This window comes from Phalaenopsis equestris, unplaced genomic scaffold, assembly GCF_001263595.1.
Source record: "Phalaenopsis equestris unplaced genomic scaffold, ASM126359v1 Scaffold000294, whole genome shotgun sequence".
Taxonomy (NCBI): domain Eukaryota; kingdom Viridiplantae; phylum Streptophyta; class Magnoliopsida; order Asparagales; family Orchidaceae; genus Phalaenopsis; species Phalaenopsis equestris.
Genome location: NW_018164736.1, coordinates 738,512 through 753,600, shown reverse-complemented (window position 1 = coordinate 753,600; position 15,089 = coordinate 738,512). Strand labels below are relative to the sequence as shown.

The 15,089-nt window shown below is 31.4% G+C and overlaps 1 protein-coding gene across 1 annotated transcript; it reads right to left on the bottom strand.

Moving 5' to 3' along the window:
* Positions 1 to 5,052: 5,052 nt before the first annotated feature.
* Positions 5,053 to 13,552, bottom strand: LOC110025181 (chromatin modification-related protein MEAF6; the record flags this gene model as incomplete). The annotated part of the gene is given in 5 exon segments (XM_020725492.1): positions 5,053 to 5,351; positions 6,165 to 6,228; positions 6,297 to 6,324; positions 8,919 to 8,988; positions 13,452 to 13,552. Coding segments are annotated over 5 exon segments (375 nt in total), but the record flags the coding sequence as incomplete, so codon positions are not given.
* Positions 13,553 to 15,089: the final 1,537 nt, after the last annotated feature.

Below are 15,089 nucleotides of genomic sequence, written 5' to 3'. Positions count from 1 at the left end.
AGCTTAAGGTTTTTTGTTGTTTGTTGCTCACCGGTTGAAGTAGTCGCGATTTCTCCTTACCAAGATAGAATCTGAGCCCATGCAGACGAAACCTGAAAAGAGTCCTGTGAGAATGGAGACCGAAGAGCTGTTGATAATGAAAAATGAAGAGGATCCAAAAATGGAGGCTGATAAATGCTAGAAGAATGAAGTGAAAGAACGTAAGAGAAAAAACGTAAGAAGGAAATCCAAGAGAGTTCATTCAAGTAATTTTTATTTTAGTAGTTCTACTTTCATTGACAAGACTATATTAACAGTGTAGAAATTCATTCATATAATATTTGAGTAATATTTTAATAGTATTTGAGTAACAAATCCCTCAGGTATTTTGCTGACTTATTGTTTTTTAGTAATACTTGAGTAGTATTGTAGTACTATTTGGGTAATATTTGAGAGTTGTCTGAACTAAATATCATTAAGTTCAACCAATATTACCAAAATAATGTCATAATAATTCCGGAATAAAACCTGAATTTTAATCATAATACCAAATTAATACCACATAACACTACCAAAATATCACTTGAATATTACCTAAATAGTATTATATTAATACATGAGTAATACTTGAATTGTAATTTTTATTTTAGTGGTTTTTCTTTCATTGACATGACTATATTAACAGTGTAGAAATTCATCCATATAGTATTTGAGTAATATTTTAGTAGTATTTGAGTAACAAATCACTCAGGTATTTAGCTGACTTACTGTTTTTGGGTAATATTTGAGAGTTTTCTGCACTAAATATCACAAGTTCAATCATTATTATCATAATAATACCAGAATAATTCTGGAATAAAACATGAATTTTAATCATAATACCAAACTAATACCACATAACCCTATCGAAATATTACCTAAATAATATTATATTAATACATGAGTAATACTTGAATTATAATAATAATACCCAACTAACACCACATAATACAACTAAAATAATACCTAAATAATTCTATAATGATTCCATTTATAATACGTGATTTTCTTTAATAAAACCAACTAACACCAAATAACACCACGTAAATAATATCATAATATCACCTAAATAATTCTATAAAATATACTTGAGTGATACCATAGTAATGCCTAAATATTACCAGAATAATCGCAAAATAAAACATGTCTACCTAACCCGCTTTCACTGAACACCTTAACAAAAAGTAAATAACACTGAAATAATAACTTAAAAATGACTATATGAATCATAATATTTTTTGCATTATTTTGTTTTATGTAGGTTTGTGAACTCATTCCCACCTTAACCCCAAGATAATGTCTTGATGCTACAAATATTGCAATGTTGACAACATGAAAAAATGATATTCAGAATGGGTGAGAAAAATCCGAGAATAATGTCTGATGAAGTTGTCATTTTGATCGGCATGCCAAATTGAGAAGTGCCAAAGTGAACTTTTGAGGACAATTTCTCCTCAAATTTGCATCTACCCATGCATTTATAAAAAAGCTCATTGACTCTCTTGGTGCTCCCACCACAATGGACTTTTGAAAACAATTTCTTGTAAATATGCTATTGGCGTAATCTATGTCTGGTGTGTGGAAGACACTCTTCAATGACTCTGACCATTTCTTGATCATTGTCAGTGAATATTGTTATCAAGTGCTTGTTATCCATCGTCCGGATAAATGATTTGAATAGTCACTTAAATGAGTCAACTATTTCATCTGACCAAAAGCAATCTCCAAATAGAATATTCTTGATGTGGTGGTTCACACCGATAATAGGAGCACAACATAAATTATATTTATTTAGTCTATAACTTATATCAAATATTATGACATCCTAATCGTAATTAAATCTGGATATATCATTACTCCAAAAGAAATTCAACAAACTACCAGAATCATCAATTTAGACGTCCCATGCAAACATCATATCCTTAGCTTGAACAATCGTAGTAGAGAATTAGTGTCCCCATGTTCAATTTTAACTTTTCTCTCTTTGTATGAAATTATAAGTATTCTCTTCGTGCAATCAAGATTTTCCACACCCCTGAATTTTGTAGCCAGAAAAATAAATGCATCGCTTGTTCTAATCTCTGATTGTGTCATCGATCTGAGCACTTTTTTATTGATATCCTCATCTTTCTGCTGGAACGCAGTAGATGTTTGTCACCGTCCGCCGCCAAAGGATGATTATGACTTTTTGATAAATTTTTTAACCGACCAATTACCTTCGACATCGACGACATATCAGATCATGGCTGAACAACCAGTTCTTGAGTCCCCTCTTCTGTACTTCACCAGCACATTGTTATTCAATTCTTTCTTGAAATCAGCATTATTACAAATGAAATTCTTTATCTTAATCATTTTTTAATTCGGCCAAAAACTAACGTGGTCTTTTCGCACAATGAATTCAATTTGGTGTACAAATGCACAATATTGATCATGGGCTTCATTCTCATTATGAACCACTGCGCGAAGCAAGCTTTTCGCAATTGGATCAATGCACACAGTTACAGGCTCGGGGAACTGTAAATTTCAACATACCACCATTGGAATGACAAAAATAACATGTAAACAAAATCAATTAATAAATCCAGTAAGACTAGTATGAAACGATACATAAATAATATTACAATACATAATATCACCATAAAAATACAGAAATAATACCATAATAACACAAATGTATAGTTCAAAACCAATAATACATAAATAATATTATAATATTATTATAATAACACTAATTTCAATGACAACATAACACCAGTAAAATCATTAATTAAATCCAATAACACTAGTATATCCCCATGACAAAGCCTACATAACACCCAACTATCGTTAAATAACACCCAATTTTAATTTATCATAATATTGTCTAAATACGGCTGGAATAAGCTATGTTTGATTAAAATATTTTGTCTGTTTATTATAGTCTGTATTGAATATAACCAAAATATTATCAAAACATTACCATAATACAATCATTACCAAAACTATAACACCATGATAATACTTAAATAACATCACGTCCACCCTCTAACATAACAGTAATGTTGCAATCAAATAATACAGTAATCACACCAGAATAGCTCCACAATACTATCATTAGGACGCCATTAATAGCACCAGTAAATACATAGAAATAAGTTCACCTGCGGAATGCTTCCGACCGCAGCTAATGAGCTCAGCTCATTTTGGCATCATTCTCGCAATCATTTTGCGATTTCATCAACATTTCTTGGCCGAGACAGAAATCAATCAGAAGAACCCTAACTGTTCAATACAAACGCAAATGGAAAAAGAAAATAATTCATGAACCCTAAACCTGAAGAGTCAAAATATTCTTTTTTCCAATTTGGCGGGATCCAAAATGACAAAATGTTCGATTTGGCTGGATCAAAAAGTGGTAAATAATTTTTTTTGCTTACTTTTTTTTATGATTGTCCCTCAATTTCAGGTGTCCCTTTTTTATTTGCTACCGCACGTAACCCTGTGTGCGGTCTCCAAACTGAATAATTTTTCCATCCAAAGAGACCATGGCTCCGCACGACTGACAAACATGTGAATATTTTTTATTTATTTATTTTGTTTATTTATGATTGAGCATAATTCGAATTTCAAAAAAAATAAAATTGTTAATAAACTATTTTCGATGAATGATGTAGGATTCAGCTTTTCTTTAGTATTTTTTTTAACATTGTATTTTATTTTATTATCAGTATTCTACAACTACAAATTGAAACTTATTTACATTTCATCACCCTTTTTTTTTAAAATTCGACGTAATATGTTCGGGGTTAGGGGTGAAGATTTATTCCAATTTCTCCATTAGGAGAATATATGGGCATATTTTAAAATATGTTTACATAACCCTATGGGCTGTACGAAAAAAAAAAAATGTTTTTTTAAAGCCAATTTATTTCATTTTATAGGTTTAGATTCACAATTTCTATTTTTATATTTTTTCTCCTTTTGCACACAAGCAATGCCTTATTTTAGAAGCGCCCGGATTTAATTAAGGCTAGCAGCTAAATAAGTAGCTGATAGATGTTAATGGAATGCACAAAATAAATAGAGTTGAATGGTCATAAATATTATGCAACTCGTTATGGAAGAGCAGATAATGCTAAGAACAATAAAACGTACGCAGTAATTCAATGCATTAAAAAAAAAACTAAAATAAAAGAAATAAATCTTACGTACCTCTGGTTGCGGAATTACAAATGACCTTTTTCATCAAACCTTCGTGATTGGAGAAAATTTTACATAGGCAGTGGGAACTCCGACTCCAATAAAATTAAGCAATATACAAAATTTAAAAAATGCTTGCTTTTCGACTTAAATTTTTAATTTTTTTAGAGGGTTCAGTGAAATATACTTTAAGTTGTGTTACCGGACTCTGTATGCAAATTTTTTTTGCATGATTGGGCCTTGAACAAGGTTTGAATCATGGGTAAGAGTTGCCACAAACTTTCTATTTTGTATTAATAATCTTAAACCAGATCTTTTTGGAAAATGCTTTGAATTGCAAGGTTTGAGATAAAATCAAGAGCAACATACTGTATGGATAGAAGTTGGCTGCTTCTAGTACTCACCTGAAAGGGTTGTTACACACGATTTGGGTTTGTAGTTGGATATATAATTCCTACTCTCTACCACTCTCTCTAGGTGAGGACTGAGGTTCCCAAACCTATTGCAATGTTGTTCTTAAATCGTCTGGGTTAAAACCACTATCACTACTGTCCCTAACCTCATCTGAAAATGGATTAGTATTACAAAAAGAAATTGACTTCAGAAAAAGAGAGACTTTATATCCTTGTTTCTTCTAAAGTTACATTTAAAGGGGCTTTTATAAAACGTAAAGTTGGCACACTACCACAGCTAACACTAATTCAGCAATAAAAGCTATGTATTGATATTTCCAACCTTCATCCCCAAACGAGGCCTAAGTTTAAGTAGGCACACTACCACAGCTAACACTAATTCAACAATAAAAGCTATGTATTGATATTTCCAACCTTCATTACTAAATGATTTAAGAAAAAAAAAATTATTACTACATGATGTGTCATTATTCAAGTCTACTTAGTCCGCTATGCATATTACAACTTCATCTAAGTAAAATTTATTGTACACTCGTGTCTAAAGGCTAAAAAAACATCCAGATTAAGATAATACAGGTGGAACTTAAACCATGCAAACTTACGCTAATCAAAGTGATTTGCGAACCTCATCTCAAGCTTAGATCAGCATCATCTTCATCTTCAATTTCTTGCTCGTTGGATGGTCGAAGTCTCTTTCCCTCTCTTAGTGAAATCCTTCCACCTTTCTTCGGCTTCCCTCTGATGAAAATGATGATGCAAATAGTAATTTCATGATGCAGTCATATACAATTAGGGTATCAGCAGCATGTACAAAGCAAACATAGACAAGTGCTATGTCTTGCTTACCATTAAATTGTGTTATGTTACCCATACAGAAAATTAGAATAATGAAAATATACTTTTCCCACTAATATTTATTATTTTCTACATTTGCATTGGCAAAACAATCCTTATTCCAAAAACTTGAAATTTCTTCATTCCCACAAGTTTGACTAGAATAATTTGGAAATAACCATTAAAGCCACACCGAAAAAGCTACTTTTTCCCCACAGCTAAGCGAGACCAAGTGACTTAGAGGTGCCCAGAAAGGCCACTAAATAAACACCCCAGAAATTTTCTCTCTTGACTCTTCGAGCTGAAATCAAGAGATTTCAGTTTCACAATATGGAAAATTTTCTAATTATTGTGTCAAGCTGCTTAAAATTTTAGTATGCTACAATATGCCAAAACCATTGCAGGACTCTCCTCTCATTTTACAGCATTCGTAAGAAACTGAGCTTCTTGTATCAATATGGTTAGTTTAGGCAATTTTAAAACATTTTCATGGCGATGTTCAGAGATGGCAAGGCCACCTAATCAGCCTCGAATGCCTTGGAAAGAGCCCATTTATTCAATCCATTCTCTTTGCCAAAAATTCCTAATCCGTTAGAAGTTCAATTGAACTCAGTCAAATGAGCTTCTTCTACTGCACTGGGGAGCAGAAAAGTTTCACCATTACTGAAGTCCAGCATTATCACAGGTTTCAAGTAATCAGAAGATTAAGCTACTTACTGTCCATTTGCAGGGGTACTTCCAAGTTTTAATCGACCAGGTGCATAATCGGACCTTCCTTCGGCTATATAAAATAGATGATATTAGATACTAAAGAATCAACATACCGTAACAACTGAAAGCCAGCCTCACCATCTCGTCCAGATATGTGCTCTTCCACCTGAAAAATGAAGCTGAAATAAGATAATATTATCCATGATTTGACAAACGAAATTAAAATGTAATAAAAAAAATTGAATCAATCTAGCTTTAAATTATTTGGGGCAGAGTGAAAATTTATAACATGAAGTGACTATTTTCACAACAGAAGGCTTCTGGTGGCCGTGAAAATTTTTATGAAATATAGCACAGCTAATAGGCAAAAGCCATACAGAACATCATATTTTCCTTACAATCATTAAAATAGTAATTACGAGACCTTCAGGCTTCCATTTTTTAAGATAATCCTATCCTAGAATGACTAAGCAATACTGCCCTTGACAATTGAAATAAGGCAACTTAGGACCGAAAAAATATGCATTAAATAATCAATAAAAAATGACAAAAATGGTAGAGTGTTGTGACATAAACTCAAAATCCATAATGGTTCCTCTTCAATCCCTCCAAGCCCAGCTTATTAAAGAAGTAAAAAACAAAAAAGGCCTTCCATTGCTGTGCCAAAATAATAAATCATCTCCTAAAGATGAAAATTGATTAAAAATCAGCCCCTGGGTAAAAGAGATGAAGGGCCTCAGAGAATGGAGCAAACAACACTTGTGTGCATCCATAGAAAATTCATTCTGCGGAACCTCTTAAAACAGCTAAGCAACCTGGAAAAAGGATTTCTACTAAAAAATATGGAAGTTAATTCCATAAATTGTAAGTGATCTAATCCTTAAAGTAGAAACAAATCTATTAGGTGGTACGAGAAGAACATGCACATTTATGCAAATTTTCTCTAGTTTTCTTTATTAGATCGAGGATAGGGGTGTAGCTATGAATGACAAGATTAGGGTGATTAAGCTGGTTTAGTTAGGAAATTAGAATCTTTATAAGGATTTTGAGTAAGTAGCTATAAAAGCAATTTTTAAGCAATAATAAGATAATTATAGAAATTCTGTCTTTTGTATGTTTGTGTAGGGGAATAGTGAAAAACTAATGCCTAATTGATCTGCTCATAATTTAAGTGGAGATGGAAAACATCATATTTTCAATCACCTTAATATTACTACAAGAGCCTTGGTTCCCTTTTTATAATATAGGATCTAAAATAAGATAATACATACTAATCAAACAAATCCTCAAATGACATGATAATATAGCTCTTAACAATTTAAACAAAGAGACAAAATATAAACCAAGACGTGAAATAATCAATCAAAAAAATTTAAAAGATAAAAATGATATCAAACAATGCTGCAACACAAAAAGTAAGCTTTAAGTTTATTTTCAATATCATAAATTTATTTCTTTAAATTAGAATTTTAGATTTCATTTATTTTATTATAAGATAAATTATCCTTGTTGAATAATCTTCATGTTTGAGTTTGAATCATTGTGATTAGATTAGTTTAAGATAAGATTATATTTGGATTTGAATAATAAATATTTTCATTGTAACCTTATTTAAAAAAAAAGAATTCAAAGCTTGGATCTAATCATTGCAAATGAATTAAATCTAATATATTATAATCTCCACACCCTATGGATTATGACTAATCTTCTCCCATGTTCTCTTGGGTCTCTGTCCACAAAACCTGATCCTCCTGTCTCTGACTTGGCCATTTTTAATTTGGCATCAAAAACTCATTTTTGCTGGTTTCACACAGATTTCCAAATGCAATCTTGCAAATTAATAATGGAATAACATTAACCTATAGAACTATGTGAAATGACAACTTTTACACAGATGGACCCATAGCTCTTCTACAAATAAAGAGCTTCTTCTTGATCTGAACGCAAAGCTCTACATTTTTAACATTCATAATTCAAATGCAACCTTTTTCCAAGCCTTGAACACAAGGGCTCACTTAAAACAACCTTATAAATCTTCTCTGCAAGAAGTCACTTAGGCATGCGTCCATATTTTGCATCATTGCATGTAACTATGTTCCCTCATCTTTCCTTATTATTTGACTCAGTTTTGGTTGTTTTATGTTTTACTTCGTTTATTCTAATTTGGTTCATGCTAGTTTTACACATAAATTTGGTTTTTATTGTTATGATAATTTATCTTTTAATCTAGTCGTCTTGGTATGTTAAAGCATTATCATGTTCTGTTTATATGAAATTGATAGTAACTTGTTTGTATTAAATCATTAACGTCTTTGTATGTTAAAGAATTATCATGTTCTATTTATATGAAATTGATAGTAACTTGTTTGTATTAAAATATTCTCTTATACTGTTGTATTATTAATAAATTATCCGTAACTTTTTAAGTATTTTGCACTGCATTTATAAATAATGCACAAGTTGAAACTTCACACAATAGTGTTACTATTCAGTGTTGACAAATTCAATGAACACCTTCCTACTTTATATATTTTTCAGATTTTGACCATTAATCAAGTGCAAAAGTTGAAATCTTTTAAAAAAGGAACTCTATTTAAAAGTGCAAAGTTTTGATTTATTGTTATTTGCTCACTCGGATCACTTCACTTTAGATTTATTCAACTTCTCTTCTTATATAGTCAATTTATGGTTTTTTCATGCTTATCCTGCATCATTATCATCGTGAGAAAGAAAATAAAAAATTAGGGAAGATACACGTACAGCTGGAGAGGTTGCTGATGACAAAGAAAATATTCTATCTTCAGGTTGAAACTTCCTTGAGCGCTTCAGGCTGATAAAATAAGAATGGAAACAAGGTTTACTTGTATCACATGATTGAATTACATGTACTTGGTACGAGATAATGTATGTATATGAAACTATACTTCATAAGAACATTCAGAAGTGGACCCTAAACATTCAGAAAAATACAAGTGAATTACCCAATACAAAGAAAGGTCAGATAGTCACAAGAAAAAATACATTCAGGAACATATAAATGCCAAACTGGCCATTGATGACATACCAATAGAAGGAGCATATTTTAATGTTAATTCATCTGAATGGAAGCTATAACATTTACAGCTTGATCAATAAAGGTGTATCCCATTCCAAGTTTTCAGCATTGAAAAACTGGGCACTTCCCAGTTAAAAGTTTTTTGGGGCATTCACATACATACCAACCAATTCTCATGTATTTACATATCTAAAACCTAAATATTAATTTTTACATTTATATGACCCAAATCTTTCAAATCACATTAAAATACCCCCATTCTAACTTTTAAAATGTGAAATACACCTTTTCATGCATAGCGAAGATGGAATGTATGTAAAAATTGAAGTTTAGGGGTTAGATATGTAACCGCATAAGAATTGAGTGGTATGCATGAAAATTTTCCACGTTTTTTTTGCATCGAAATGCTGGTAAAACTCTGCATTGATTATATCTTACAATTAAGATGAAAGTAAAATAAATTGCAGTCATACCTTTTTTATTTTTTTTTACATTGCAACATTACCTAATTTGAAAATTCTCATAAAATTCACAAACATTGATCTCTATCTCTCGGAACCTACATACAGCACATCACATGTCCCATTTTATGTAAGTCCAAATAGCTTAAGGGGGGTAAAAAATTCAAGCATCAAGCATTAAAAAACCAGGGATTGAAATTTCACGAGATTTTAATCAAATTCAATTCACCCACTTTTCAAGCTTGTGTCATGGACTTCACCGTGTTGATCACCGTTTTTGATTTCCTTCCATCTTCCTTCAATTTGAATTGAACAAAAGCCTCCTCTTCGAAATCTCCCATTATTAGCGCGAGAGTCAAATTGCACCCATAGAAAGAGAATGTAGATAAAGAAATAGGGGGAATTTTGGTTAAAAATTGAAAGAGTGGAAGAACCTCAAGTTACAAGATAGAAGAAGGAAAAGCCATACAGTTCCTATTTTAAGATGCGTGCCAATCATGACGAGAGAGAGAAGGGGGCGTGAGTGTGTCGGTCAACTTTTTCTTTTCGATTAAATTGATTTTTAGAATTTGTAAAAGATGTGAGAGAGATAACCATACAAAGGAGAAAGGGTGTGTGTATAAGAGAGAGAGAGATGATGGAAAATTAAGAAGAAAGAATCTTGATTCCAATGTATTGAGATGATGAAAAATTAAGAAGAAAGAATCTTGATTCCAATGTATTTCATTAATAAATTAATTCAATTATAAAGCAAAATAATTTTACATTAATAAATCTACTTGATTGTAAGAACAAAACAAGAAAAGGACTAAAAATTATGTCATCTAGTTTAAAAAGATACTTCTTAAAATCAAATAAATTAAAAATGAAACAAAAATCTTAAATACAGTAATAATCTATAACTAAACTCAAATAATCATAATGCATGTCGTGTATTGATCAGCTTCCCTAGAGCTATTATAACTCTTCTTTTAAAAACATGCAACCCCTCTTACTTAGAAGAATGGTCTTCATGATGGATAAGGCAGTGGAATTGGTTCATGAAAATCTCTAATCACATGCAAATTCAAAAAAATAAAAAATAAAGATTATATTCGGTTTCAAACATAATACATATTTCTTAGAACAATATTATAAAATATTAACCCAGCTAGGGTAACAATTATAACATAAACTCAACCAATGTTTTTGTTGAGAAAGCAAGGGAAAGTCTTCAAACCTTTGGAACAATTTATATATCTAGAGAAAAGCTTGCAATACTTGCTGAATCAATCTGTTTTTTCATCACAATAATAGCAGTATAAGAAAAAACAACCTCAAAAACGAGCTTGATGATCCCAATTTTAACATTAAAGTTCGAAGCAAAACCACAAGATCACCAATATCAGGTTCAACAAAAAAGTTAATTATTATGACCAGCCACCATTATGAAGCTTATCTACAAAAATAGGATCATCTAATAGTGTTCATCATATCTAATGGTCTTCATCACAGACCCACTAAATACGAGGATCAAGTTTTTGAACTGGTAGGAGAGGCAAGTGCCTAAAATTCAGGAAATTACATATTTCAAACATTTAGAGATCAAGAAATTAGGACATTGTATAACATATCATCGTAATAAATGATTTAGGATCGACAACCATTTTTAACCAACATAAGTTGTAAACTAATAATGATATTTGTATTCTTCACGAGTTTGATCATCATAGAAATACAAATAAAATAATATGTGTCAACATTGGAATTCCAGGAAGATAGTTTATGATACCAAGAGAACAATGAAGACTTAAATAGCACTCGCAATTGCAGTACACCTCACTGTAATCATAAGACCAGATCAAGTTGTCATAATAAAAAAACTTATGATTATGTGTGTGATCATGAAAGCCATCCCAAAACTAATATCATACATTAGCTTCAAGCAACGATCCTATCATCGATCATATGGCATAATTTTTTTTCATATCACTTGTATCATTACATGCTTTCTGCTTACAAGAAACATAATTATCACTCAAATCTAAACCAAATCCATACTAATATTCAAACTGAAGATTATAAGACCAATGCAACATCTAAATAAATATGTAATTTTAGAAAAAATTTTAAGTTCGGCAGGTAAATCGATATATAAGTGACCACTACTCTTTCCTCCTTTGTATTGTTAAAAACATTTTGGATTCAACTGTCCACTATGTCACTTGAACTTTAAAACTCACAAAACGCCTAAAAATTCTACACTGCCTCTTCAAATTCTATAAAATCATAAAACCTTCTCTTTTCTATGCATGGCCAATCACGCCTTCATTACTATTGGGTTTCCCTTGTTATCATTATATATACCCCATCTTATATTATGAATAGATTGAGCTTTGAATGAACGATGTTTCAATATTCTTTTCCACAATGAATGCGGCCATCGGAGTAATGATTCCACCAATAAGAATGTCTCTCGTTTGAGACAAAAGGCAATCCAAGGAAAGAGGAAGCCTACAGAAAGAGAGGCTGCTCATCGAGGTCTACTTATTATCCCTGCTGCGTCGCCAAAAGCATTAGCTTTCATCATGCTTAGTCTAATCCTGCCTAATCATTATCTATGGTTAATAAAATTAGTTTATTTAGCAAAATCTCTAGCAACATCATAGTTCACACCCAGCTTAATCAGAAAAGTTGCAAAATAAATCCATCGATGGACTATTTAGCATAGCTAAAGTAACTTTTCAAAGAAGCATAAGTGAGATCTTTGAATCTCTTTGCAAATTGCTTCATTTAGGACCACATTCATCCTACAAATATGGTCAGACATTTTTCATTCTACATTAATTTGATATTGGTTGTAAGTTTTTTCACTTTGATGTCACATTTTAAATATGAGAAAAGTGAATGAAGAAAAATGCTTTAGACAAAAAGTTCGGAAGTAGAGAGCCTTCTTTAAGGATTAACGACAGAACCTATAAAATTCAAACTTACATTTCTTATTTAATTCACCATGTTCGAATCACAACGTTATTTTGATAGATGAATAACAGTAAATTGCTCCAATAAATTATGTTAAAAAGTATACAGCATAAATTATGTTAAAAAGTATACATATACAGCATAAAACCAGCATTAAATCACTTTTTGTATAAATGACAGATCATTGCATGAAAACAATCAGCATATGTAGTTGGATCATATGAGCAGTAGCAAGGATCATACAATTTTAATCGTATTAGAAATTTAGTAAGACAATCTGACTATTTGGAAAAATATATATTTTTTAGAATATTTTGCTAAAAGAAAATTCACTGATCAATTTAACCTTTAAAGAAATTGCTCAAAATTTAAGGGGAAAAAAGAAGTGAGTATACCATAATACAGCAATCAAAATGTGTAACAAAACTTGGGTGAAAGTACATATAAAGATGGAAATTCAAATCCGCCCAACATTAGCAAAGGATATTAAGGCCACCAAAACTTGGATTTGTTCATATCAGAGCAGTAACTACTTAGATGTATTGGATTGAAGGTATCAATAAGCGAAAACAACAAAAAAAACAAGAAAACTGAAATAGCATTGTTCTAACAGAAGCATTTAAAATTTGATATGAGCAATTAACATGTGCTCATTTCAGAAATTAATAACAGTAAGGAAATAAAGGGATAGAAACATAACAGAAACAGACAAGCTTTTCAAGCAGTGATGAGGAAAGGTAAAGGGGGGAGGGGAGTACACACGCACTCACACAGAGAGAGAGAGAGAATGGGGCGGGGGTGGTGTGAAAGACATACTTAATTGTGCTCTTTGATGCTGATAAAAACCCTTCAAAACCTTTCAAAACATTCCCACATTGATTTGATTCTTGTAAGTAACTTGTCTCAAGGTCATAAACCTAACAGGATTGAGGAACAAAAATAACATATAAAAATATGATTTACCATCATAAACCAATTACAGTAACCTGGTTGAAAATAATGGTCGTGTTTAAAAAAAAACAAGCAAATAATTGAAAGTTTACACTTCCACCATCTTTTGTGTCTAATAAAAAAACAAAGCCTAAATAATTTGATGCTTTTATGATGCAGATTAAAGTTGGCATTTGTGCTAAATTCATCTGATAAAACAAAAGTTCTACAGATTTGCTCAAGACCAACCACGACTCCATTTGGGCCAGCATATGTTTTTCTACTTTATGTCAGAAGTTTTTAAAAACTACTTTCCCAACCATAATTTCTATCTTGCTTTCCCAACAGCATTCTTTTTTTTAAAGAAAATGATGTAAGAAAAAAAAGAAATAGGTTGTTTTTTTCATTCAAATTGATGGATGTTCTTCCTGCCACAAAAATAGTACAAAAATGTCCCAAACAAATCATAGCTTGGATGACTCACTGCCATTGTAAATTATAGAGCCATAGTTTTCCAAAGACTGTTTTGCTAAAAAAAAGGTGTGTTTCAAAACCATTGAAATTGACTAAACTCCTTCCAGACAATTTAACATTTAGCTCATGGAAACACAGAATGGCTAAAGATGGCCACCCAAAAATAAAATTTAAACCCAATTGGCTAAAACAAAATAGATCATAAAAGTGCACATCTCATCAAGATAATCCAGCTTGCCGTACAAGCTATCCATCAAGCACTACAAGCTATCTATCTGTCTATCTATCCTAAACAACACTCAAAGACAAACTACAAGTAGATAATTTTTCTTGAGCAATTGCTTTATATAGAAAAAAAATTAAAGCCTTCCACTCATATCCAAGTAAAATAAGAGATTGTTTGGTTGTTAATGCCGCTTGTGTGATGTTCAAATCAAAATAGGCTTTCCAATTAAATTATAAAGTATATATTTTCAAAAGCACTGGCACTGCCATGCACAAAAAGTAAGAAACTCATAAAACAAAGAGGCAAATAGAGTAGATTGCCTTTTTGCTAGTCCATAAATAGGATCTAAAGACAAGTTGATCAATGGATTCATAAATTTCATAGAACATATGTGTTATTTGGTTTGTTAACATCTAAAAAATAATTATGTAATTCATAATTGAGGCCCAATTGGCAGGCATCCAGATTGCCTACTGATCACCAAACATTAGATGTCTAGACAACATAATATTAAAACAAGCAAACGACGCTTGAAAGAAAACATTAAAAAAGATATATCGCAATTTATGAATAACTTTGACATCTTATCAAAGCTAATATCTTAATGATAGTAACTTGCAAAAAGATTAAACAATGCAACCCCTTTAAATGAGAAGAATAGTTATATTTTCCTAAAAGTGAATTCTACAGCCCTCTTAACAAGGCATTGCATGTAATCTAATAGAAATTCAAGGGTCTTTCTCGTTTATGAGACAACTGAATGGCCATCAGATAGGTAAAATCTGATAAAAATTTGGTGTTCAGAAAGAAAATGCTTCGAAAAA